General features: G+C 38.2%; 1 protein-coding gene across 2 annotated transcripts in view; it reads right to left on the minus strand.

Annotated features, from left to right (window-relative positions):
- Positions 1-25,044, minus strand: part of HMGCLL1 (3-hydroxymethyl-3-methylglutaryl-CoA lyase like 1) — a 195,485-nt gene that overhangs the window by 86,975 nt on the left and 83,466 nt on the right. Inside the window, exons 4-5 of one of the 2 annotated variants that reach the window (XM_025272276.3) lie at positions 12,052-12,147; positions 9,263-9,411 (exon numbers count right to left, since the gene is read on the minus strand). In XM_025272276.3, coding sequence (XP_025128061.1) covers positions 9,263-9,411; positions 12,052-12,147 — 245 coding nt within the window. The remainder of the gene's footprint in view (positions 1-9,262; positions 9,412-12,051; positions 12,148-25,044) is intronic. The other variant, XM_025272278.3, reaches the window with a different exon arrangement.

Genomic DNA, 25,044 nt, shown 5'->3' on the forward strand with positions numbered 1-25,044 from the left:
GGGGATGTGTTATCTGGCACACAGCAGTGACAGAGCAATATGTAAGGCTAAAAAAAGTACAACTCAAAACCACCATATGTACTAAAGAAAATCATTTTAACAGATGTCTCAATTTTTAAAGTTTTACATGCCATATTTTGGTAGATGAGTTGAATTCCTCTTCCAGGCACCAGTGGAAAGTCCTCAGTTTAACAATAGAAATTGGAAAGAAACTTTAACCAATGAGCTTCTACTTATAGACAATGGTGCCACCTATGCAAGTGAATTTCATTAGGATAAATTAGCTTATGGGAGGCACTGGCATCATCAGCCATAAGAAACACTGTCTGTCACTTACTGTGTATTTAAAACTCGGAGCCCTCAGCAAGGAGGTTCATTATCCTACTCAAAAAGCCTGTTATTTCAGGATCAGGGTCTGTAATGACATTTTGCATTAGGCAAGGGAAGGATAGGAGATATAACATGTTCACATGACCTAGATGGTTTGATGAACAAACAAGTAGGTTGCAAGTTCCTGAAGAAACGTGTTATCAGTTCTTTCTCCAAGGGAAGTCCACTGAAAGCTGACCATTTTGAAAGAGAATACTCTGCCCTGACTTCACAGTCGTAAGAAACAGTTACCATTTTAAAGGTTAGAAATTATTCATATGGTTTTTATTTTTCAATTTGTTAATGTGGTATATTACATTGATTGATTTGCAGATATTGAAGAATCCTTGCATCCCTGGGATAAAGCCCACTTGGTCATGGTGTATGATCTTTTTAATGTGTTGTTGGATTCTGATTGCTAGAATTTTGTTAAGGATTTTTCCATCTATGTTCATCAGTGATATTGGCTTGTAGTTTTCTTTTTTTTTGGCATCTTTGTCAGGTTTTGGTATTAGGGTGATGGTGGCCTCATAGAATGAGTTTGGAAGTTTACCATCCTCTGCAATTTTCTGGAAGAGTTTGAGCAGGATAGCTCTTCTCTAAATTTTTGGTAGAATTCAGCTGTGAAACCGTCTGGACCTGGACTTTTGTTTGCTGGAAGATTTTGATTACAGTTTCAATTTCCGTGTTTGTGATGGGTCTGTTAAGATTTTCTATTTCTTCCTGATCGAGTTTTGGAAAGTTGTACTTTTCTAAGAATTTGTCCGTTTCTTCCACGTTGTCCATTTTATTGGCATATAATTGTTGATAGTACTCTCTTATGATCCTTTGTATTTCTGTGTTGTCTGTTGTGATCTCTCCATTTTCATTTCTAATTTTATTGATTTGATTTTCCTCCCTTTGTTTCTTGATGAGTCTGGCTAATCAATTTTATTTATCCTTTCAAAAAACCAGCTTTTGGTTTTGTTGATTTTTGCTATGATCTCTTTTGTTTCTTTTGCATTTATTTCTGCTCTAAGTTTTAAGATTTCTTTCCTTCTACTAACCCTGGGGTTCTTCATTTCTTCCTTTCTAGTTGCTTTAGGTGTAGAGTTAGGTTATTTATTTGACTTTTTTCTTGTTTCTTGAGGTGTGCCTGTATTGCTATGAACTTTCCCCTTAGGACTGCTTTTACCGTGTCCCACAGGTTTTGGGTTGTTGTGTTTTCATTTTCATTCGTTTCTATGCAAATTTTGATTTCTTTTTTGATTTCTTCTGTGATTTGTTGGTTATTCAGCAGCGTGTTGTTCAGCCTCCATATGTTGGAATTTTTAATAGTTTTTCTCTTGCAATTGAGATCTAATCTTACTGCATTGTGGTCAGAAAAGATGCTTGGAATGATTTCTATTTTTTTGAATTTACCAAGGCTAGCTTTATGGCCCAGGATGTGATCTATCCTGGAGAAGGTTCCATGTGCACTTGAGAAAAAGGTGAAATTCATTGTTTTGGGATGAAATGTCCTATAGATATCAATTAGGTCTAAATGGTCTATTGTATCATTTAAAGTTTGTGTTTCCTTGTTAATTTTCTGTTTAGTTGATCTATCCATAGGTGTGAATGGGGTATTAAAGTCTCCCACTATTATTGTGTTATTGTTAATTTCTCCTTTCATACTTGTTAGCATTTGTCTTACATACTGCGGTGCTCCCGTGTTGGGTGCATATATATTTATAATTGTTATATCTTCTTCTTGGATTGATCCTTTGATCATTATGTAGTGATTATCTCAATAGATGCAGAGAAAGCCTTTGACAAAATTCAACATCCATTTATGATAAAAACTCTCCAGAAAGCAGGAATAGAAGGAACATACCTCAACATAATCAAAGCTATATATGACAAACCCATAGCAAACATTATCCTCAATGGTGAAAAATTGAAAGCATTTCCTCTAAAGTCAGGAACAAGACAAGGGTGCCCACTTTCACCATTACTATTCAACATAGTTCTGGAAGTTTTGGCCACAGCAATCAGAGCAGAAAAAGAAATAAAAGGAATCCAAATTGGAAAAGAAGAAGTAAAGCTCTCACTGTTTGCAGATGACATGATCCTCTACATAGAAAACCCTAAAGACTCCACCAGAAAATTACTAGAACTAATCAATGACTATAGTAAAGTTGCAGGATATAAAATCAACACACAGAAATCACTTGCATTCCTATACACTAATAATGAGAAAACAGAGAAATTAAGGAAACAATTCCATTCACCATTGCAACGGAAAGAATAAAATACTTAGGAATATATCTACCTAAAGAAACTAAAGACCTATATATAGAAAACTATAAAACACAGGTGAAAGAAATCAAAGAGGACACTAACAGATGGAGAAATATACCATGTTCATGGATCAGAAGAATCAATATAGTGAAAATGAGTATACTACCCAAAGCAATCTATAGATTCAATGCAATCCCTATCAAGCTACCAACAGCATTCTTCACAGAGCTAGAACAAATAATTTCACAATTTGTATGGAAATACAAAAAACCTCGAATAGCCAAAGCAATCTTGAGAATGAAGAATGGAACTGGAGGAATCAACCTACCTGACTTCAGGCTCTACTACAAAGCCACAGTTATCAAGACAGTATGGTACTGGCACAAAGACAGAAATATAGATCAATGGAACAAAATAGAAAGCCCAGAGATAAATCCACACACATATGGACACCTTATCTTTGACAAAGGAGGCAAGAATATACAATGGATTAAAGACAATCTCTATAACAAGTGGTGCTGGGAAATCTGGTCAACCACTTGTAAAAGAATGAAACTAGAACACTTTCTAACACCATACACAAAAATAAACTCAAAATGGATTAAAGATCTAAACGTAAGACCAGAAACTATAAAACTCCTAGAGGAGAACATAGGCAAAACACTCTCTGACATACATCACAGCAGGATCCTCTATGACCCACCTCCCAGAACCTTGGAAATAAAAGCAAAAATAAACAAATGGGACCTAATTAACCTTAAAAGCTTCTGCACATCAAAGGAAACTATTAGCAAGGTGAAAAGACAGCCTTCAGAATGGGAGAAGATAATAGCAAATGAAGCAACTGACAAACAACTAATCTCAAAAATATACAAGCAACTCCTACAGCTCAACTCCAGAAAAATAAATGACCCAATCAAAAAATGGGCCAAAGAACTAAATAGACATTTCTCCAAAGAAGACATACAGATGGCTAACAAACACATGAAAAGATGCTCAACATCACTCATTATCAGAGAAATGCAAATCAAAACCACTATGAGGTACCATTTCACACCAGTCAGAATGGCTGCGATCCAAAAGTCTACAAGCAATAAATGCTGGAGAAGGTGTGGAGAAAAGGGAACCCTCTTACACTGTTGGTGGGAATGCAAACTAGTACAGCCACTATGGAGAACAGTGTGGAGATTCCTTAAAAACTGGAAATAGAACTGCCTTATGATCCAGCAATCCCACTGCTGGGCATACACACCGAGGAAACCAGAAGGGAAAGAGACACGTGTACCCCAATGTTCATCACAGCACTGTTTATAATAGCCAGGACATGGAAGCAACCTAGATGTCCATCAGCAGATGAATGGATAAGAAAGCAGTGGTACATATACACAATGGAGTATTACTCAGCCATTAAAAAGAATACATTTGAATCAGTTCTAATGAGGTGGATGAAACTGGAGCCTATTATACAGAGTGAAGTAAGCCAGAAAGAAAAACACCAATACAGTATACTAACGCATATATATGGAATTTAGAAAGATGGTAACAATAACCCTGTATATGAGACAGCAAAAGAGACACTGATGTATAGAACAGTCTTTTGGACTCTGTGGGAGAGGGAGAGGGTGGGAAGATTTGGGAGAATGGCATTGAAACATGTAAAATATCATGTATGAAACGAGTTGCCAGTCCAGGTTCGATGCACGATACTGGATGCTTGGGGCTGGTGCACTGGGACGACCCAGAGGGATGGAATGGGGAGGGAGGAGGGAGGAGGGTTCAGGATGGGGAACACATGTATACCTGTGGCGGATTCATTTTGATATTTGGCAAAACTTATACAATTATGTAAAGTTTAAAAATAAAATAAAATAAAAAAAAAAAAGAAATTATTCAGAGCTAGGCAACCAGTTAAAATTAACTAAGCACAGGAAGAATTTCCAAACATTGAGGGTCTTATCAAAACAATGGGTCGTTCACGTAAATAATACAATTTTATTCAGAAGCATTTAAAAACAGACTGGGTTTTCCTTGGTTTTGATTTAGATAGGGAGTTAGTGATGTGGGTGACAGATGAAGAGGGATGTAAGATATGCACCCTAGACTCATTAGAGTTTTATGAAAAGCCTGATTCTTCATCTCCTCCAAAATGTGAATAAATAATAATCACGCCTTATAAAGAATTTAAGATGAAAGCAAAATGTTATTACAACCTAAAACCACCTTTGTTTTTTCATACTTCAAAGTTATCTATGGTTGTCTGTGTGAGAAGTCCCTTCAGTCGTGTCCGACTCTTTGGGACCCCATTGACTGCAGCCTGCCAGGCTCCTCTGTCCATGGGATTCTCCAGGGAAGAACACTCGAGTGGGTTGCCATGCCCTCCTCCAGGGATCTATGGTTGTCTTTCTTACTTTAATTACTAATTTGCTTTTTATTCATTGTTCTCATTATTTTGTACCTCAGTTTGTTTGGTTTTTTTCCTGAGAATTTGAGAATAAACTCAGCAGTGACAGTTCACAATGAAATATTTTTTTGCATTTTGTAAATTTTTTAAACAATGGGTGAATAATTTTGTTTGGCTCCTAGGAAAAAAAAATGTTACCAATCTACTTCTTTCAACTTTCAGTAGGCTCAGCCCTTCAGGAAGTCAATCATGTGTCCAATCATTCTAGACCACTTTATAGGAGAAGTCTAAGAGGTAATCATGGTAAAACACTCTGATATGTCCAACTGCTGACTTTGTGAACTTATAACCTATTTATAAGTATCTTAACAACGAAACAAACAAGTCACCTTAGCGACAGTTTCCTTCTAAAATTAAATTTCCACACTAAAAGCAGCATGTGATTCCTGTGACTCATGACTTCATTAAAGAGAAGCTGATACTCATTTCAAACAAAAGGGAATAAAACCTGAAAGTCTTATGTGATAGATGAGAAAACTACTTCATATCTGAGGGATTTCAATCTTAAATACACATCAAGAGATAATTCATTCAGTAAATCCACTGATAAAAAAGAGAATGACTAAATTTATAACAGGCTTCTATTTTTCTCTTTTTAACATTTTAAAGATTTAGACAGATAAGAGAAAAATAACCTAGATGTTTTAAACATATGTGAAATGCACACTAAAAAATGAAGTCCAAAATTTAGACATTTCATTGCTCACTCGCATACAATGGACGAGCAGCAGTAGTTAGCTGACTCTGCATTTTCTGTCGGCAATCTGGCATGGTGTCTTTCCCAATGTATCCCAGATGTTACATAAAGTTCCAAGCATCTATAAAAAGACCTGTACATAGGCATGTGTATATGTGTGTTTCCAAGAGGGGAGGATACAAACAATAGACTTCATAACTTTAATAGAAGCTGCTATTTAGACCATATGAAAGTTTACTGTTTAATAGAAGCTTAAATGGCTTTAGTGAGCATTTATAAAATGTGTCCTGCTGTATGGCCTTTAAAGCTGACAGCAGCTGGCACCATACATTTTCTGAATGATGGTCCATATTGATGCAGCTGTTGCCATAGTAACACTGGCTGGAGCATCTACTTCAGGTTCGACTAGCTGAGCATGGCTTTTTCCCCAAAACAGCACCAATAGCCCATGCCTTTTAATACAGTACCTACCTTCTATATTGCCAGTGAAAATAAGACCTAATTTAAAGCCTGTAAAAGTTTGGGGGAGAAGAAGATAATTTTCAACTGCACAAGTAGTGAACTCACATCCATCTGTCGAAAGGCGTTATTTCTAAAAGTGGCTGCTGCTGCTAAGTTGCTTCAGTCGTGCCGGACTCTGTGTGACCCCATAGACGGCAGCCCATCAGGCTCCCCCGTCCCTGGGATTCTCCAGGCAAGAACACTGGAGTGGGTTGCCATTTCCTTCTCCAATGCATGAAAGTGAAAAGTCAAAGTGAAGTCGCTCAGTTGTGCCCGAGTCTTAGCGACCCCATGGACTGCAGCCTACCAGGTTCCTCCATCCATGGGATTTTCCAGGCAAGAGTACTGGAGTGGGGTGCCATTGCCTTCTCTGCTAAAAGTGACTAGTGTTTCAGAAAATCAAGGACTTGGGCTCCAAAGGAAGAAAATCTACACTGGAAAACATGCATTTGTCTACAGTATAACTACAATGTACTTTTGCTGACTTCATTTGGCTGTAGGTTAGTTCTTGTTCATCTGTACTTCTGCACCCATCTTATCAAATCCTGAAAAGTTTCTTAGGTTGTAGCACGGTTAGAAGTTTCTTTATTGATAGGATAATACTAAATGTTTAGTATTTAGTACTAAACATTTTATTACATTTTATTTTATTTATTTTTATATTGAACTTTATAAACATTTTATTAATACAATCAGTATTAAAGGAGATTTAGGGTTTCTATTAGCCTTATAAAGTTTGCCTATACTATTTTATAAAGTGATAAAATCAGTTGTCATAAAATCTGTGAACATCCATCTTTCCACATTAAAAAAAAAAGTCCTCCCAACTGAAATATGTACCTTACTTCTTAAGGTTTTGGGTTCTTTCAACTTTTCAATGAGAATTACTTTACTCAATAGCCTATACTCCAAACATAAACACACACTGAAACAGAAGAACAGCTTCTTCATTTTCCCCCCTTTTTTTTAAAGGTAAGAAAATAAAACAACTTATGTATGTTTGAATTTAAAATTTGCGGGACACCTCTCCTTTTTGATGGTGGTTATGTAACTTTTCAGAGAAGGCAATGGCACCCCACTCCAGTACTCTTGCCTGGAAAATCCCATGGACGGAGGAGCTAGCAGGCTGCAGTCCATGGGGTCGCTAAGAGTCGGACATGACTGAGCGACTTCACTTTCACTTTTCACTTTCACGCATTGGAGAAGAAATGGCAACCCACTCCAGTGTTCTTGCCTGGAGAATCCCAGGGACGGGGGAGCCTGGTGGCTGCCGTCTATGGGGTCACACAGAGTCGGACACGACTGATGTGACTTAGCAGTAGCATGTAACTTTTATATTTTTGGTTGTTATGTAACTTTTGCCTTAAAAGCAAACATCCTTTACTTTCTATGGAAACAGATGATCTTGGTTTTTGAATTTTCTTGCATGCACTCTGCATGTTATGTATACATGTTAGTTACAAAATAACATTATATGTTTAAAAAGTCATGTTGGAAATTTACTAAGGAGAAAGGAAAAGAAATTTAACAAAGGAAGCAAACCCCAAAAATACCTAACTACAGTGTAATCTAATTCTACTTGCTCTCCAAATGACCTTGATTGAATTCCAACCCTTTTCTAATCTCCTCACTCCAAATTGGGTCCACTTGTTTTCTCATTGATGACTGATCTTTCTTGCCACTCTGAACATTGCTCACCTCAATCAAGGGAAGGACAACCAGCATGGAAGCCCAGGGACAGCATTCAGCCTTCTCTTACAAACACTATGCATTTTAAATTATGAAGATGATATGGCATGTTTATCATACCTCCATAATTATAAAAATAGAATAATAGCTAGTGTGTTAGAAAAAACTTCTTTCTTAAGTAACAATGAGTTTATTATACATTTCACAGACACGGATCTGGGTGTAGAGCCTGGCTGCGCGAGATACTCTCCTGCTTGCTTGAAAGAAGGTAAAAACAAAAGCAGGTTTCTTTTCTCCTCTCCTTCACCAAATATAGTTGCTTTGTAGTCACACAGAGAAGGCCCAGAAGTCAGCCGAATGGGTGGTATGATGAACCTACACCCCAGTGCAGTTTTACATTTTACATATGCTATTCAATTTCCATACAATATATTCTTTGAAGGAAAAGCATGGTTCTTAAAAAAGTCAAAAATTTGGAAACCACATTAAATGATTACTTTCCAAATGCTACTATGAGTTTATACCGATCTATCCACTTACAGTATGCTGAGATCCAAACCACACGGCTGCATTCGGGTAATTTGGAATTGATGAAATGAGTAACAGTGTCAGCTATGATGCTGGTCCCCATGACCTCAATGCATCATGCCCCACAGGCTAGATACACCCTCAGGATTCAGATGATATTATAGAGGTAGTTATAGCAATAACTATAAAATGATGGCCCTGATTACATAAGGTGCAAATAAGATACTCTATGTATATTTATTCAGTTCAGTTCAGTCGCTCAGTCGAGTCCGACGCTTTGCGACCCCATGAATCACAGCACGCCAGGCCTCCCTGTCCATCACAAACTCCCAGAGTTCACTCAGACTCATGTCCATTGAGTCGGTGATGCCATCCAGCCATCTCATCCTCTGTCGTCCCCTTCTCCTCCTGCCCCCAATCCCTCCCAGCATCAGAGTCTTTTCCAATGAGTCAACTCTTTGCACGAGGTGGCCAAAGTATTGGAGTTTCAGCTTCAGCATCAGTCCTTCCAATGAGCACCCAGGACTGATCTCCTTTAGAATGGACTGGTTGGATCTCCTTGCAGTCCAAGGCGTAATGCTCAAAATTCTCCAAGCCAGGCTTCAGCAATACATGTACCGTGAACTTCCAGATACGTGAACCATGAACTTCCAGATGTATATTATTACATGAGGTAAAACAATGTTTAAATAGTTCTTAAAGAGCTCTAACATCAGACATTAACAAATTAAATAGAATTTGTGGGATTTGATAATTACCCTCGTGCTGGAATATTCATGTGTCTTGCAGACTTAACTACCTCCTCAAACTTCTTCATACTTTCTTCAATAGAACAGTTAATGTTCTTCTTGCTAAAGGATTCAGAGGCAGCACCAAAAACAGATACCTCGGTTGCTCCTGCAGCAACCTGAAAAATATAATTTAAAGGCAAAAGCTAATCAGTTTCAAAAACATAAGTGAGAGCAGTAGAAGCAATATTAATTACTCTATAAAGAAACACTTGTATTCTTTAGCATTCTGCTTAGAATTTAAAATTACATTTCTCTCTACTTGCTATATACTCTCTTTTGAAATGTAAAAATATTTTATAACAGGATAATTCCACAAACTACAACACTCATAAATCACATAATATACAATGGTGGTATTCCAATTTAATTTCGCCTTTCCTTAAAGTTATCCTCAGAAGTATTTTAACCCAAATTGTGGAAAATACCAGCATCCCAATAAAACCTCTCAACATCTATGGAAAACATTACTTTTAGACCATATATTTTTAAATAGAGGATAGTAAATGCTCTCTGGGTTTCTTCTTTCCTTATAACCCATCAGAAAAACATTTTTCCAAATTATCACTTGGATTTTGCCCCCAGTTTTCTCCCTATCTCTCAAGCTCCCTTCCATTGTTTCATACTTTGACTATGACAACTAAACCCTTGTGTGTCTAATTCCTTAACCCTCTTGCCAGTTTTTGTTTGTTTGTTTTTGTTTTCTAGTAAATGTAGGTGTCTTTTTTACTTTTCATTCTTGTTCATTTATTTATTTTGGCTGTGCTGCATAGCATGAGAGATCCTGGTTTCCCTTCCAGGGATCGAACCCATGCCCCCTGCAATGGAAGCGTGGAGTCCTAAGCACTGGACTGCCAAGAAAGTCCCCTCCCCTCTAGCCAATCTTTAAATCCAAAATGTTGACCTAATCAGTTCTCCTTCTTGCCCACTTTGCCATCTTTCTTCCTTCCTCCAGTCTTCCCAGAGACTTGTTGTCAAATGTCAAGCCTCCTACATTTCCAGATGGATTCTTAAGTCTTTCTATCAATATATCTACAGCACCATGCCTAGATTGCCCTTCCTCACCAATACCCTAGCACCTTAAGGAAACAAAAATTCTGTCATCTTTCCTCCAACACTGAAAAAAACATTGGCTTCCACTCCTCCATCCGCAATACATTTTTAACCTTTAAAATAAAAGTCTATGGATTAACAGCGATGTCCTACACTATAACACAGAGAACTATATTCAATATCCAATGATAAACCATAATAGAAAAGAGTATTTTAAAAGAATGTGTATATATTTATAATGGAATCATTTTTCTGTACATCATAAATGAATACATCATCATAAATCAACTGTATTTCATTAAAAGTTTTGATATAAATTAAAATAAAATTCTATTTATTGAACACCTACTCTGATCCCATGTTGCTGTTTGTACTTTGCACACCTTATTTCTAATCTACAAACAATCTTCTAAACTAAGCATGTACGACACCAATTTATAGATGCAAAAACTATGGTTCAAAGAGGATAAATCTCTAGTAGAAGATCCCAAGGTCAATAGAAGTTCTGGGGCCATGTTTTGGACATGAGTTTGCATACCTCCCAGGTCAAGATTGCTTCTATTCCTTTCTAAGCTATCCTGAAGGTGTCCTTTCATATATTTCTCAGGGTAGGTACATTTCCTACTCTGTTAGGACCAGATCACAGAATATTTACAATTTCTTAAAAGATTTCTGTCTTTATTTACAATGTAATCAAAAATTGTATTAATTGTTTAAGAGAAAAGTGGTTTCACAAGATACACTAACAGGTCATACCCCAACTAGGACCCAGAACTTCAACTTCATGCAACACAGTCACAAATACAAAAGTGAAAAATATCCATTAAAATCAGAAATAGCTGCTGCTTAGCTTTTACAATACAGCCATGTAAGCATATCACCTCAAGCCTTTACTTAAAGCTGCACTGATTCTTCTAGTGTGAAAGTGAAAGTCACTCAGTCATGTCTGACTTTGAGACCCCATGGACTGTCCATGGAATTCTCCAGGCCAGAATACTGGAGTGGGTAGACTTTCCCTTCTCCAGGGGATCTTCCCAACCAGAACCCAGGTCTCCTGCACTGCAGGCGGATTCTTTACCAACTGAGCCACAAGGGAAGCCCAAGAACACTGGAGTGGGTAGCCTATCTCTTCTCCAGGGGATCTTCCTGACCCAGGAATCGAACCGGGGTCTCCCGCATAGCAGGTGGATATGTATATTCACAAAAGCTTTTTGGCATATAAATTCCCAAGTCACCTGGGATTCGGAGAAACAAGTGAGAAGACAATAAAGAAAGCTGTTAGTTCCAATGACAGTGCTTAGCTTCGTGAAGAGGATGGGAACAACAGCAAGGCCAAAAGAGGCGACAAATACAATGGTCTGCTACAGTTACATTAATAATTACAACACTGTGTTGAGAAATGTTTATTTTGTACTCCTTGTTTAAGAGGGAAGCACAAAATATACTTTCAAAAGAATCTCATTGAAATGGACAATTGTATTTCTGTGTTTTAATTCTTGGATGTTAAAGTGAAAGAGCCATTTGTGTGGAGCATCTGAGTCCCAACAATGCCACAAAGTCACTGATCGCCAAGTACCCACATGAGTATAATAGCAATAGTGTTTATGCAGGATGTCGAGGGAGTCACGTATCACACCATTTAACTTTGTAAAAATCTTTACAATAACAAGCATATCAATTTTAGGGAAAATTAGTAGCACACTTACAGCTCGGTGAAAACCCTGAAGATTAGGAGTAAGGACAGGGTATCGAATTCCTGGATATTGATGAATGCCCTTCATCACTTCAGTGTGATCTGCCATCTTGAATACATAATAAGTTATATGGAGACATGAGAATTGGAATATTCTATCGAGCATGTTCTTAGTTTTCAGGAAGGTTATAAATATACAGGAAATTATATTCTATCAGTTCATGTTTGAAATAGCAAAACCATGTCAATATAGCTAATGATAAGTAGTTCTCAATGTCATAAATATATCATAACTAGATCTGGATTTTATGTATTATATAACAGGATCTGGTTAAGTGACTGATTACTTAGGAATTACTTAACTTGGTTGGTTAACTTAATTACTTAACCATTACTCAGGAATTCTGAACTCTCGTGTTTTCACTGGACTAATCTTTATTCTCTTCCTTTCATTTTATGGCCAAGCCTCCAATACCCCTGAGAGTAGGGAGAGTTTGAATGGCAAAGACTGTGCATTTATCTTCCACATGGAAATTTTATGTTCAGATAATTTTCAACATGTGAAATTTTACAATGTTTAGTAAAGTGTAAATTACACATGTCCATTAGAAGAATTTAATAAGGCTGAGATCCTAGTATACTATTGGTTTTAGCTACTAACAATCATAATGCTTTACGTAGTTCTATCCTTGAGTTACTATTTGTTCTCATAATGTGAACAAATATTAATAAATACGATGGAGCACACAACAGGAAGCTCATCCTATCAAGACTTTATTTTCTATATTTTCTATGAATCTATTTAAGAAAAATCAACTTTGAATTAAAATGTCAAACTTGCCAGTTCATCACAAAGTCTGTAATTTAGCCTCCTAGAGCAATAACTGATGGTCAAACTCCATAATCATCTTATAGAGAAATTACTGTTGATGTAACCACAAGTTCTGCATATTGAAGAATAACAAATTATGGCATGAACAATAAATATAAGGAATAATGTATAAACAGCAAAAGTACACAGAATGAGCATTGAGAAAGCTGTAAAAACATGTGCTAAACCAAAAGTTGTATCTTTGCTGTGGTAATGGTTGAGGGAAGACTTGTTTTTTTCTCTATATACCTTGGCATATTAAAATAAGCATGCACTGTTTTTAATTTAACCTGTGGCAGATTCATTTTGATGTTTGGCAAAATTAATACAGTGATTCAGGTTTAAAAATAAAATAAAATTTAAGAAAAAAAAATAAAATAGATTTTTCCCCCTTCAAAAAAAAATAAATAAAAGCAAATAAAACAGAATTAAAGTATAAATACTTTAATTCACACAACTGTACATTTTTTAAAAGGTGTAATTTTACAAGGTGTAAAAGGTGAAATTTTACAATATTTACTCTTATTAGTCCATTGGTCTTATTGACTCTCAGCTAAATCCCAGTAGAATGCAAATACTTTCAATGACTATTATTTGGAATCATTAAATGAAGTTTTAAATATATTCAAAATTTTAAATTCAATATTTAAGATGTAAAAAAGCATTTCCCATTGCCTGCCATCACGCCTAGTTGATATTTAAGCTTTCATTTTCATTCAATCCAAACACATTTAATTCTGTGCAAAATGTGATCCTTGGTCACTTATTTCTTAGGGATCATAGCTACCATTCCCTGCCCCACAGCTTCATATGTTACAAAGACCATCCACCACAGACATTTACAATGTATATTTAACTTATATGCAGAGAACATCATGAGAAACGCTGGGCTGGAAGAAACACAAGCTGGAATCAAGATTGCCGGGAGAAATATCAATAATCTCAGATATGCAGATGACACCACCCTTATGGCAGAAAGTGAAGAGGAACTAAAAAGCCTCTTGATGAAAGTGAAAGAGGAGAGTGAAAAAGTTGGCTTAAAGCTCAACATTCAGAAAACGAAGATAATGGCATCTGTCCCATCACTTCATGGGAAATCGATGGGGAAACAGCAGAAACGGCGTCAGACTTTATTTTTGGGGGCTCCAAAATCACTGCAGATGGTGACTGCAGCCATGAAATTAAAAGACGCTTACTCCTTGGAAGGAAAGTTATGACCAACCTAGATAGCATATTCAAAAGCAGAGACATTACTTTGCCAACAAAGGTGTGTCTAGTCAAGGCTATGGTTTTTCCTGTGGTCATGTATGGATGTGAGAGTTGGCCTGTGAAGAAAGCTGAGCGCCGAAGAATTGATGCTTTTGAAGTGTGGTGTTGGAGAAGACTCTTGAGAGTCCCTTGGACTGCAAGGAGATCCAACCAGTCCATTCTGAAGGAGATCAGCCCTGGGTGTTCTTTGGAAGGAATGATGCTAAAGCTGAAACTCCAGTACTTTGGCCACCTCATGCGAAGAGTTGACTCATTGGAAAAGCCTCTGATGCTGGGAGGGATTGGGGGCAGGAGGAGAAGGGGACGACAGAGGATGAGATGGCTGGATGGCATCACTGACTCGATGGACGTGAGTCTGAGTGAACTCCGGGAGTTGGTGATGGACAGGGAGGCCTGGCGTGCTGCGATTCATGGGGTTGCAAAGAGTCGGACATGACTGAGTGACTGAACTGAAAACCAAGGCTTATTTTATTTTAAGCCTATCTCACTTTAACCCAAAGGTTTACTGAACATCAACTACGTCCAAAGCCCCATGCTAGGTCATGTGGGAAATATACATACAGGAAAGTAAAGTCCTTGCACTGAGTAATTTGCAGTATAGTTGGGGAGATCAAGAAATGCACTAGGAAAAGTTCACAATTCAAAGAAATACAGTAAGTCCCCTACATACAAATCTTCAAGTCGAGAACTTACAAAGATGTGAATGTGCATTTGGTTCCAAAAAGAAATCAGAACCCATGACGTCAACGTCAAGCATGAGTGAAGCTGGAGCTTGCCCCCATCTCCTGTGGCTGACCATCCTCAGCTCTGCCATTCCCCACCTCTCTGAACTTCAGTTGCCCTTGTATGCCAGCTGTTGCACTGTACTACTCTTCTTTTCAAGGTAAGATTAAAAATGCTTTATTTTTTGTGTTTGTTTTTTAGGGTATTATTTATGTGAAAAATATAAACCTATTACAGTACAATACTATATAGGTGATGGTGTTAGGTGGGCACCTAGGCTAACTTCATTGGACTTATGAACAAATTGGGCTTAAGAACATGCTCTTGGAACATAACTTGTTTGTATGTAGGGGACTCACTATACACTGGTTGTGAAAAGAGCACAGTTTATAAGAGTTCAGAATGGGGAAAGATTGGTAGGGCCTATAATACTCTAAAAGAGTATAAGGGATATGAACTGCAGCCCCTGCTATGACACATTATAATTTTTCCTAAATGGCCACAGCAGTATTTCTAAACCCACATGTTCTTCTAGAACCCCACCGATCTCCATCAAGAAATGGGGAACACATGTATACCTGTGGTGGATTCATTTTGATATTTGGCAAAACTGATACAATTATGTAAAGTTTAAAATAAAATAAAATTTAAAAAAAAAAAAAAAGAAATGGATGCTATTACTCTCCACTGGAACCCAGGCAGGCTTGTGATTGCTTCAACCAATAGAACACAGCAGAAATCATGCCATGTGACTTCTGAGGCTAGCTTATGAGCAAGGACAGAGCCTCCACAGGGCTTTCTCCTTGGGAGGGAGCCACCATGAGAAAGTCTGCAGATCTGCATGAGAAAAACCAGCTTCTGCAGGGCAGTCACAGGGAGAGGTCACATGAGAGACCCACGTATAGAGGAAGGAGCCCCCCGCCAACATCAACACTACCCCTAAGCCCGAAATTTGTGGTCAAAGGAGCTCCAGATGATTCAGCCCAAGGCCCCAGACATTGTAGACCACAGACAACTTTGTTCCTGCAACCTGTTCAAATTCCAAAGTTAAGATTTGATGAGCATGGCAAATGTTAACTGACACCACTCAATCCACAGATAATTCATGACAAAGCCATAAAGGCAGAAACACTGAGAAATCAATAGGGTGGGAAGAGGAGGAGAGATGGCTGTAGGGTGCAGCAGCAGGAATACACTATCTGGCTGGAAAAAAAAGTATCAGTAAACAATCAGAGAATAGGTTATAAATTAAGAAAGGGGCCACACATGGTGATGTATCTTGAGTTAAGCTCATGTGATTCTGAAATTCAGGATTTATTGTGAAGACACTAGAAAGCCATGAAGAGTGGGTACTGAATCAGCAGAGAAAACCTGGGAGAGATGCAGCGCTTTAGAAAGATTCTCCTGGAGAGGTGCAAAGGGCAATCGGAAGAAAAGAGAGGCAGTTTCCAAGTGAGGAGAATGCAGCTGTGACAAGCTTCACTGCAGAGAAATGGCACTGGGAAGGGGACCCCAGAGACAAACCAGTAAGCACCCAGAGGCTGGTGGTATAAAGGAGGTGACTTACTTTAAAATGTAATCTTCCCTCTTTTAGAGCTACTTTTTAAAGCAGTTAAGATCTGAGCATATTTCAACACACAGTTCTTGACTATATACTCATGAATGTAGCCTTTGTGTCTGGGGCTAGAGTGTGAGCTCTGTGCCTCTCTCCCTGTCTCTGTCTCTCCACGTGTCTCTCTCACACATACATGCAAACATGCACTCACAAATCATCACACAAAGTTTTGAGCACTGATTCCTAATTTCAAGCACAAAGAAAAGTTACTGCTAGTTTTAGGACACCATGTGAATGCTAATTGATATTATTAATACTTATGTCTAACTAGATGTCATATGTTTAAACATGTATGACATATTTATATTAACATGATAACAGCAATCAATAAAAAGTGCTTCTCTAACCAACATACAGTTAGAGAATAAAGTATGCAATGCATTACAGTATGAAGGGGACAAGGCAAATGTTAACCTTCAAGATATTTAGGTCATATTAACATGTAAGTGATTAATTCACTCTACATGTAATTTAACAAAGATCATGAATCTTTATGTAGAAAATTATGTAAGAAAACAATGACTTAATAGATATTTCAATTTGTAGAACTGGAAAATAAGCAGAGATGACAGTAACCAAATTCAGAATGTAAACCAAATTTTAGGTCATGAAAGCTAAACTTTGATAATCATTGAAGATACCTTAATGAAATTATGATAAATTAAAATTTATTAATTAGAGTTTAATTAATTAGAATCCAACAAATCAGAACATTTTCCTTTATAAAAATAGCCACAATATAATGAGGTCATTTAAGACATAATAGTATTCTCTCTAACTTTGGTCAATAAAGACAATTATGTAAAGAGCTTTAGGAAATTGTGATACGATATAATTTTATTACAATGAATAAACTAGAGCAGGTTTCAATTAAAGGTAGATAACCCTTGCATTACTTTATTTTTTTACTCTTAGGGAGTTTATGTTATACTTCAGTCTTGATGTTATTTTAATGTCTAAAGTTTAACTGTTATTTAAACAATAATAGAACTATTCCTTTACAGTACTATTTTGACATTTTAACAAAACCTTTCTACGTCTGGTTTGAATTAGCATATTTTTAAGATTTTGCTGTGACTTTTCATTTACGATCCTAAGAATTCCCATTATTTGGTTAGTAACAGGATTTGCCATTATCTGGCCATTGTGTGGGAATCTCCATATCTCTCTAGCCAACCATACAGGGTATACCATGGTGAATTAATTTCACTGGTATTCAAATTTTGATAGGGATTCAGTCACAATATTTGTGCAACAATTTGCAAGCATCTTAAAGATATGCAAAGGGTCACATAATTAGAATGCAATAGACATACAGAGATTTTATTTTACCTGCTACTAACTCTATCATAAGAAGCCGTGGCTGCGTGGGCACAGGAAGGCCTAGAGGAGCTATCCCACGTTGAAGGTCAGGAAGGGCAGCAGTGAGGAAATACCCCTCGTCCAAGGTAGGAGAAACCCAAGTAAGATAGTAGGTGTTGCAAGAGGGCATCAGAGGGCAGACACACTGAAACCATACTCACAGAAAACTAGTCAATCTAATCACACTAGGACCACAGCCTTGTCTAACTCAATGAAACTAAGCCGTGCCCTTGGGGCAACCCAAGACAGGTGGGTCATGGTGGGGAGATCTGACAGAATGCGGTCCACTGGAGAAGGGAATGGCAAACCACTTCAGTATTCTTGCCTTGAGAACCCCATGAACAGTATGAAAAGGCAAAATGATAGGATACTGAAAGAGGAACTCCCCACGTCAGTAGGTGCCCAATATGCTACTGGAGATTAGTGGAGAAATAACTCCAGAACGAATGAAGGGATGGAGCCAAAGCAAAAACAATACCCAGCTGTGGATGTGACTGGTGATAGAAGCAAGGTCCGATGCTGTAAAGAGCAATATTGCATAGGAACCTGGAATGTCAGGTCCATGAATCAGGGCAAATTGGAAGTGGTCAAACAAGAGATGGCAAGAGTGAATGTCAACATTCTAGGAAACAGCAAACTGAAATGGACTGGAATGGGTGAATTTAACTCAGATGACCATTATATCTACTACTGCAGGCAGGAATCCCTCAGAAGAAATGGAGTGGCCATCATGGTCAACAAAAGAGTCCGAAATGCAGTGCTTGGATGCAATCTCAAAAACGACAGAATGATCTCTGTTCATTTCCAAGGAAAACCATTCAATATCAAAGTAATCCAAGTCTATGCCCCAACCAGTAATGCTGAAGATGCTGAAGGTGAACGGTTCTATGAAGACCTACAAGACCTTTGAGAACTAACACCCAAAAAAGATGTCCTTTTCATTATAGGGGACTGGAATGTAAAAGTAGGAAGTCAAGAAACACCTGGAGTAACAGGCAAATTTGGCCTTGGAATATGGAATGAAGCAGGGCAAAGACTAATAGAGTCTTGCCAAGAAAATGCACTGGTCATAACAAGCACCCTCTTCCAACAACACAAGAGAAGACTCTATACATGGACATCACCAGATGGTCAACACCGAAATCAGATTGATTATATTCTTTGCAGCCAAAGATGGAGAAGCTCTATATAGTCAGCAAAAACAAGACCAGGAGCTGACTGTGGCTCAGACCATGAACTCCTTAGTGCCAAATTCAGAATTAAATTGAAGAAAGTAGGGAAAACCACTAGACCATTCAGGTATGACCTAAATCAAATCCCTTATGATTATACAGTGGAAGTGAGAAATAGATTTAAGGGCCTAGATCTGATAGATAGAGTGCCTGATGAACTATGGAATGAGGTTCATGACATTGTACAGGAGACAGGGATCAAGACCATTCCCATGGAAAAGAAATGCAAAAAAGCAAAATGGCTGTCTGGGAGGACTTATAAATAGCTGTGAAAAGAAGAGAAGCAAAAAGCAAAGGAGAAAAGGAAAGATACAAACATCTGAATACAGAGTTCCAAAGAATAGCAAGAAGAGATAAAAAAAGCCTTCTTCAGTGATCAGTGCAAACAAATAGAGGAAAACAACAGAATGGGAAAGACTAGGGATCTCTTCAAGAAAATCAGAGATACCAAAGGAACATTTCATGCAAAGATGGGCTCGATACAGGACAGAAATGGTATGGACCTAACAGAAGCAGAAGATATTAAGAAGAGATGGCAAGAATACACAGAAGAACTGTACAAAAAAGATCTTCACAACCCAGATAATCACGATGGTGTGATCACTCACCTAGAGCCAGACATCCTGGAATGTGAAGTCAAGTGGGCCTTAGAAAGCATCACTACGTACAAAGCCTAGTGGAGGTGATGGAATTCCAGTTGAGCTATTCCAAATCCTGAAAGATGATGCTGTGAAAGTGCTGCACAATATGCCAGCAAATTGGGAAAACTCAGCAGTGGCTACAGGACTGGAAAAGGTCAGTTTTCATTCCAATCCCAAAGAAAGGCAATGCCAAAGAATGCTCAAACTACCGCACAACTGCACTCATCTCACACGCTAGTAAAGTAATGATGAAAATTCTCCAAGCCAGGCTTCAGCAATACATGAACCGTGAACTTCCAGATGTTCAAGCTGGTTTTAGAAAAGGCAGAGGAACCAGAGATCAACAATGCCAACATGCGTTGGATCATTGAAAAAGCAAGAGAGTTCCAGAAAAACATCTATTTCTGCTTTATTGACTATGCCAAAGCCTTTGACTGTGTGGATCACAATAGACTGTGGAAAATTCTGACAGAGATGAGAATACCAGACCACCTGACCTGCCGCTTGAGAAACCTATATGCAGGTCAGGAAGCAACAGTTAGAACTGGACATGGAACAACAGACTGGTTCCAAATAGGAAAAGGAGTACGTCAAGTCTGTATATTGTCACCCTGCTTATTTAACTTATATGCAGAGTACATCATGAGAAATGCTGGGCTAGAAGAAGCACAAGCTGGTTTCAAGGTTGCTGGGAGGAATATCAATAACCTCAGACATGCAGATGACACCACCCTTATGGCAGAAAGTGAAGAGGAACTAAAGAGACTCTTGATGCAAGTGAAAGTGGAGAGTGAAAAAGTTGGCTTAAAGCTCAACATTCAGAAAATGAAGATCATGGCATCTGGTCCCATCACTTCATGGGAAATAGATAGGGAAACAGTGGAAACTGTGTCAGACTTTATTTTGGGGGAGCTGTAAAATCACTGCAGATGGTGACTGTAGCCATGAAATTAAAAGACACTTACTCCTTGGAAGGAAAGTTATGACTGACCTAGATAGCATATTAAAAAGCAGAGACATTACTTTGCCAACAAAGGTCCATCTAGTCAAGGCTGTGGTTTTTCCAGTGGTCATGTATGGATGTGAGAGTTGGACTGTGAAGAACCTGAGGAATGGATGCTTTTGAACTGTGGTATTGGAGAAAACTCGAGAGTCCCTTGGACTGCAAGGACATCCAACCAGTCCATTCTAAAGGAGATCAGTCCTGGGTGTTCATTGGAAGGACTGATGCTAAAGCTGAAACTCCAGTACTTTGGCCACCTCATGCGAAGAGTTGACTCATTGGAAAAGACCCTGATGCTGGGCAGGACTGGGGGCAAGAGGAGAAGGGGACGACAGAGGATGAGATCACTGACTCGATGGACATGAGTTTGAGTAGACTCTGGGAGTTGGTGATGGACAGGGAGGCCTGGCTTGCTGTGATTCTTGGGGTCACAAAGAGCCTGACACGACTGAGTGACTGAACTGAACTGGCCTGTAGCCAACTAGGCTCCTCTGTCTCTTGAACTTTCTAGGCATGTATACTAGAGTGAGTTGCCATTTTCTCCTTGAGGGGTCTTCCTAACCCAGGGATCAAGTTTGCATCTCCTGTGTCTCCTGCACGGCCAGGAAGAATCTTTACCATTGAGCCACCTGAGAAACCCTTCAGATACTCCACATTACACATTTTTAGACATCTTACTAATATTTTGTTGTTATCTGAATACAATAATCTCTCCTAAATACTTATACCTTGAATGTGTTCTCCAGACAACAGCAACGGCAAAAGTATAGTTTGAGCATTAAGTGCTTGTTCAAATTTCCTGAGAGTATTGGAATTTCAAGATAATGCATATGAGTATACATTTTGCAAATAGACTATAAAATTTGTCATTGGGGAATACAAAATTTAATTTTAAAATATCATGAAATCTTTAAAATGAGCTGCTAAAATGCCTTCCAATTTTTGAATATTAACATTTCAAAAGGTTATACACTTACAATATATTTAATATTATAGCATTAAAAATGAAGGCGATGCAGACCAAACACATATTACACATCAGCTAGTAGTGGAAGATATGTGTGTGCATGTGTGTTTATGTGTGTGTGTGTGTGTGTGTACATATCAAAAATACAAAATAATACAAATACCATGTGATCTGAAGTTGTATGAAACATGCAAAGAAGTATTTTTCTTTTCAACCTAGAATAATGACCAATATTTAAGCCAACCCTTATCTAGGCGAATTGTAGATAACTCAGGGGCCTTTTTTTAAAGGAGAAAAGGCCTTTTTTTAAAGGAGCAAAATCTAATCACTGGTGAACTTTTTAATTCTCTTCCTAGAACAAGTACAATGACAAATATATCACACTGTAAAGCTCAGTAAGTACCAAAGCAGCATTTACTATAAAATTTTTACGTGAAGGTCTCATACACATTAATGACACATAATACTTTTACCTTTATTATTTTTAACTCAGTAAGAGGTGAGTCATTACGGCGACTGCAAACTTTCTGAGTGGAGTTGAGTTGTTATGCATCTTTAAAATTATTCAGTGCATCAAGGTGGCTCTGGTGAAGATGAGGTAATTGTATTGTGTGATGGAGCTGAATTACTCAGAGTTGAAGTTAGTACTGCTTTTAAATGGCAAATGTGTTTAGAGTAGAATCTAAAATTCATGTAAGAAAAAAAGGTAAGATACTCCCTCTTTACAGAATTATCTGCAAAATTATATAACTTAGCCACTATTTGTACCAGTGGATCTTGTAACCTAAATATAAAATTCTGCTTTGTCTCCTCTCCTCTCTGCCCTGGTGGTCCAGGCAATAGGACCAAGTCAAGCATCATCGATGGTGAGCTTTAACCACTTTTCCTCCCTTCCCTCCACTCACTTGCTAACGAGCTCAAATTCTTTCCCTCCCCTGCCATCAGATGGGGCTTCCTAGGTGGCACTGTGGTAAGTAATCCGCCTGCCAGTGCAGGAGACGCAGGAGACATGGGTCCAGTCCCTGGGTCAGGAAGATCCCCTGGAGAAGGAAATGGCAACCGGCTCCAGTATTTTTGCCTGGAAAATTCCATGGACAGAGAAGCCTGGCAGCCTACATACAGTCCATGGGGCCGCAAAGAGTCAGACATGACACTCACGCCATCTAACAAGAGGCCTGCACCTGATTCCTTGTCATCACGTATGAAGTAAAAGGAGGAAGGTGAGAAGAGGCAGGAAAAAGAAAATAAGATAACCAGGAAAACCTAAGTAATTTAGAAGGTCATGAAGTTGGAGAGGGAAGAGATAGCTCCTGGACCTCTATCTCTTCCCTTTCCAACTTTTAGAAGGTCATGAAGTTGGAGAGGGAAGAGATAGGTCCAGGAGCTATATTTTGGTGGTAATATTTCATATTGGAGTACAGTTGATTTACAATGTTTTGTTAGATTTACAGAAAAGTGATTCCATTATATAATATGTACATATATATACATATATACATAAATACATATATATATATATATATTCTCTTCCAAATCCTTTTCCCATTTAGGTTATTACAAAATAATGAGTAGATTTCCCTGTGCTATACAGTAGGTCCTTGTTGATTATTTTATATATAGGAGTGTGTGGATGTTAATCCCCAAATCTTAATTTTACTCATGTGTGAACCAGGTACACTTTGTTACTTGAACAACACTGTGTTCTCCAAGAATATTGGTATAAATACTGTCATATATTTAATATCTATAAAATATATTATATAAAATAAAATAACAACAAATACCCAATAATGGTCATTTAGTAACTGACAACCCACTCCAGTACTCTTGCCTGGGAAATCCCATGGACGAAGGAGCCTGGTGGGCTACAGTCCATGGGGTCGCTAAGAGTCGGACACGACTGAGCAACTTCACTTTCACTTTTCCCTTTCATGCATTGGAGAAGGAAATGGCAACCCACTCCAGTGTTCTTGCCTGGAGAATCCCAGGGACGGGGGAGCCTGGTTGGCTGCTGTCTATGGGGTCGCACAGAGTCGGACATGACTAAAGCGATTTAGCAGTAGCAGCAGCAGCAGCTAAGCCATATCCAACTCTTTGTGACCCTGTGGACTACACAGTCCAGGCTCCTCTGTCCTCTACTATCTCCTGGAGTTTGCTCAAGTTCATGTCCATTGAGTTGGTGATGCTATCTAACCATCTCATCCTCTGCTGCCCCCTTCTCCTTTCGCCTTCAATCTTTCCCAGTATCAGGGTCTTTTCCAATGAGTCAGATTTTTTGCATCAGGTGGTCCAAGTATTGGAGTTTCAGCTTTAGCATCAGTCCTTCTAATAAATATTCAGGGTTGATTTCCTCAATGGTTGACTAGTTTGATCTCCTTGCAGTCCAAAGGACTCTCAAGAGTCTTCTCCAATACCACAATTCAAAAACATCAATTCTTGAGCTCTCAGTCTTCATTATGGTCCAACTTTCACATCTGTACCTGACCACTGGAAAAACCATAGCTTTGACTAGACAGACCTTTGTTGGTAAAGTGATGTCTCTGCTTTTTAATGTGCTAAGTTTATCATAGCTTTTCTTCTAAGGAGCAAGTGTCTTTTAATTTCATGGCTGCAGTCACCATCTGCAGTGATTCTGGAACCCAAGAAAATAAAATGTGTCACTGCTTCCATTTTTTCCCCCTTCTATTTGCCATGAAGTGATAGGACCAGATGCTATGATCTTAGTTTTTTGAATGTTGAATTTCAAGCCAGCTTTTTCACTCTCCGCTTTGACCCTTATCAACAATAAGAAGTCTTGGTCATTGTTGCAAGAGAAAATAACATTCTTTCTTTCTTTCTTTTAATGTGACTGTGACATGTCTTAGTTGCAGCACATGGCATCTAGTTCCCTGAACCAGGGGTTGAACCCAGACCCCTTGCATTAGAAGCATGGAATCTTAACCACTGGACCACCAGGGAAGTCCTAAGACAGCCTTTCTTAATGAGATATCGTTCTTTCTTTTTTCATCAGGTCAATATACTTCATCCTCCAATATTCATAACATACAACTCAAAAGCTCTTCTTAGAATATGTTCTCAACAACCAGCTTGATTTCCACATATGTTTTCCACCATAGTTCTCTCTGTGTATATCTATCTATCTATAGTCACTCTTACCAAAGTTTGTATAATTTAACTGATTTATGTATTTCTCTCCCTGACTAAATTCTTTCTCTATGAAGACTTCACATAAAAGGGACATTAAATAATTGGTTGTTTAATTGAACTGAAATCTCTTCCCCTTGCCCTTTATTCTAGTTTACATTCAATTTGAGTTCAATCCA

Source organism: Bubalus bubalis, chromosome 2, assembly GCF_019923935.1.
Source record: "Bubalus bubalis isolate 160015118507 breed Murrah chromosome 2, NDDB_SH_1, whole genome shotgun sequence".
NCBI classification, from domain to species: domain Eukaryota; kingdom Metazoa; phylum Chordata; class Mammalia; order Artiodactyla; family Bovidae; genus Bubalus; species Bubalus bubalis.